This window comes from Colobus angolensis, unplaced genomic scaffold, assembly GCF_000951035.1.
Source record: "Colobus angolensis palliatus isolate OR3802 unplaced genomic scaffold, Cang.pa_1.0 Scaffold61, whole genome shotgun sequence".
Taxonomy (NCBI): Eukaryota; Metazoa; Chordata; class Mammalia; order Primates; family Cercopithecidae; genus Colobus; species Colobus angolensis.
The window spans coordinates 8,329,773-8,333,110 of NW_012119710.1; the positions used below are offsets into that span (position 1 = coordinate 8,329,773).

The following is a 3,338-nucleotide window of genomic DNA, read 5'->3' on the forward strand; positions in this document are numbered from 1 at the left end:
TACAATGATGACTAACAAACTAACACATTGTGCCACTACCTTGATTGCTGCTCAAGACGCAGCAGCGTTTCCCACCACTTTTTTTTGCACACCTGTGCGAATGTAAACATTGTGAAAAAGAAAATGTGTTATTGTTATTGTGAAAATAGATTTGACCCCATGGACCCCTCCATCATCTCAGGTCCAATTATTGAGAACCACTGTAGTGGAAGAATGTCCTTATTTATTGGATATATACTTCAAAATATTTAGGGTCAAGGGAATATCTTATCAGTCACCTACTCTCAAAAGGTTCAGGAAAAATAAAGTTTTTTGTACTATAGTTGCAACATTTCCCTAAGTTATAAATTGCTTTAAAATATTTGTTTTATCTCTGCTTTATCTCCATCTATTTTACATTAAAGTTATATTTAAACTCCATTACTCTTTCACAGTAAAATTCTGTATTAAAATTGGAATTTTTGGAAAATGAGCTTTGTTCATTCTGCGGCTTTGAGTAATCCTTGAAACATTGCATAAAATCCTGTTACTAACTGTGCTTCAAGATAGAGGAAATAGTCATATATTAGATATTTTTTGTACACTATTAACTTGAGTGAGACTGTTTACATTTGCTATGTCTTATTCACAATAAATTTAGAGAGAATATACCTCCTTTTTACAGAGTATGAATAGGAGCCTTAACTTGTCGAACTAACTTTCTCAAACTTAAATACAAGAAACTGGCCAATGATTCCTTTTGAAACAATATTAGATGTTTTACATAGGCAAGATTTAAAAGCTCCATATGAAGTTAATACATTTTAGACCCTGAAAATGTTCACAACATCAGAAAAATGTTTAAAAAAATAAAAGATGAAAAAATAATATGTAGACTCACCGTTCTCTTTCTCTAATACTCTTTCCCCATTGGTGGTTGACGACTGGGTACTCCAGGCTCTCCTGATGCAGAGCACTCTGTGGGTCACAGCTTTGGGGATCTCACCATCCACGAGAGAATGTCATGTCAGAAATGGAAATCCTTCTTAAATACCTAGGGAAGCTCTGTGTATGTAGTAATTTGACAGCAGATTGTAACATTGAAAATATAATTCAGATATGACTAAAAACAATAATAGGCATTTAATTCAGCCTCTTTGAATTTTATTTACTGTTAGCCTTTGATTTTCAAGTATCCTTAAAACTACGCAGTCACATTCATGCCATGACTAACATTAAAAAAAAATACAATAAAAATCTATGGCTAGAACTTTTATTCTCCTTGAGTATTGAAATGAATTATACATATAAACTTTGTATACTGACAAAGTTATGTATGTACATATACGCATATAAAATATTCTCTTGTCTCAGGTTTGAAATGACTAAAGTTACTAACACATTAATTTAGAAAGAACACAGATGGATTTGTCAACTTTCCTAACACCAATAGACCTGGCTTTCCTTTGGGTGCCTGTCTGTTCTAGGGATTTATGTTCCTGGTCAAGTCACTTTATCATTTCTGCTTTGCTTCTTCCAGCCAAAACCCATAGAAATGAAGAAATAATAGTCTTTTGATTTCAAGTGTGAAAGATCTAGGCTGTTCTCATATTAGATGGAAACTTACAACACCTGAACGTTAGTAAGAACAGTTTCCTGTAATTTACTCTTTACTGGAAGCATTGCGTGCCATGCCATCCTCCTGATGTTTGTAACAGGCCTTGTACAGACTGTTATCAAATAACACTTTTTTCTTGATATGTCTCTTTGAGCTTCAGTGTTTGGATAATCAAGAGAGTCTCAGCCTTTAGGTAGTTGACCCTGTGATAAGTGCATCCTGTGAACTACCCAAATAAGGAGGAAAACGAAGGCAGCTGAGCCATGGGATGCCATATAAAAATCACTTAAACCAGTCACCACTTCTTGTTTCCCGAGTTGTCCTGTGCTGGAGGTCTGCTCAGATGAAGGTCTCCATGGCTTTAGAAGTCTTGATGCTCCTTGCGGTCTTGATTTGGACTGGTGCTGAGAACCTCCATGGTAAATAACAAGTTTTAGAGAATGCTTCCTTGAAGGAGTTAATCATAATGATCGCTTTCCATGCAGGCGTTTTACTCCCTGAAGAAATCCGATCTTATTCTAACTGGCTAGAAGAAGAAAAGCTTTCAGGCCAGGTAGACTTGTGTCAATACATGGAGGATACATTTTCTCCTTCTGCCTAAATGTCCCGGTTCTCAGACTTTTATTTGTCTCTGTTTTGGTCTTCTATCTTGAGACTCATTTGCAGAGGTTCTTCAGGAATAGTCCTTTGCTCTCCTTCAGTCTAATGTTTCAAACCGACTGCGAATTACTGGTGCTTGATTGTATCATATTGTAAGGTACTCAGTTGCATCTTAGCTGATCTTCCTGCTTCCAGACTCATGTTTTTGCTTGATGCTGATATTATCGCTGCTTTGTTCCCTTAAAAAGACTGCTCTGAACTTCACTCATGTTAAACTCATCAACGGTTCTGCAAAGTTAATAGAAGAAAGCTAAGTCAGCGAGTTGCTGTCTACAAGTTGATTCCAATGTATCTTTTCTGTTTTGCCTGGAATCCAAATGCTTGCCAGCTCCAAGGCCTGACTAAATGTAATCTGTAAAGTAGCATTTCAATATTACTTTTTATGTTCTTTATGGTTTCTTTTTGTAGACCTCTCTCTCTTTTTTTTTTTTTTTTAATTTGAAATGGAGTTTTTCTTTGAAACTGATAAGTCAATTTCTTACCCATTCGGCCTGTAACACCTTTGGAAGCAAAGACCACATATCGCTTCTGATGTTTTTCCATTTTACCTAAGATGAATTTTAAGAATGCCTAGATCAGTGCAGCTCACCACGTAACAGTTAATTATTGAAATGAACAGCACATGGAGAGAAAGAGCGATCATGAATTCTGGCTATCTAGGGTGGGTAGGGTGTTTAGTCCCTGTCTTTCATGAAGCCTGAGCAAAGGAAGATTCTGCTGCAGTGAAAGTGTCTATGTGTGTTTCTCAGGCTTTTCTCAGCTATTTGAGAGAATGTCAAACTAAAACTTGAGTTTCTGGCCAGGCATGGTGGCTCACACCTGTAATCCTAGCACTTTGGGAAGCCCGGACGGGTGCATCACCAGAGGTCAGGAGTTTGAGACCAGCCTGGCCAACATAGTGAAACCCCATCTCTACTAAAAATACAAAAAGTAGCCTGGTGTGGTGGTGGGCATCTGTAATCCCAGCTACTCGGGAGGCTCAGGCAGGAGAATCACTTGAACCCAGGAGGCAGAGCTTGCAGTGAGCCAAGATCACACCGCTGCACTCCAGCCTGGGTGACAGAGTTAGACTCCATCTCAA

General features: G+C 37.7%; 1 protein-coding gene across 1 annotated transcript in view; it reads left to right on the forward strand.

The window, feature by feature from the left end:
• Positions 1–1,766: 1,766 nt before the first annotated feature.
• Positions 1,767–3,338, forward strand: part of OOSP2 (oocyte secreted protein 2) — a 7,449-nt gene continuing 5,877 nt past the window's right edge. Inside the window, exon 1 of the mRNA XM_011963518.1 lies at positions 1,767–2,016. Within this exon, the coding sequence (XP_011818908.1) occupies positions 1,866–2,016 (151 nt within the window). The 5' untranslated portion in view covers positions 1,767–1,865. The remainder of the gene's footprint in view (positions 2,017–3,338) is intronic.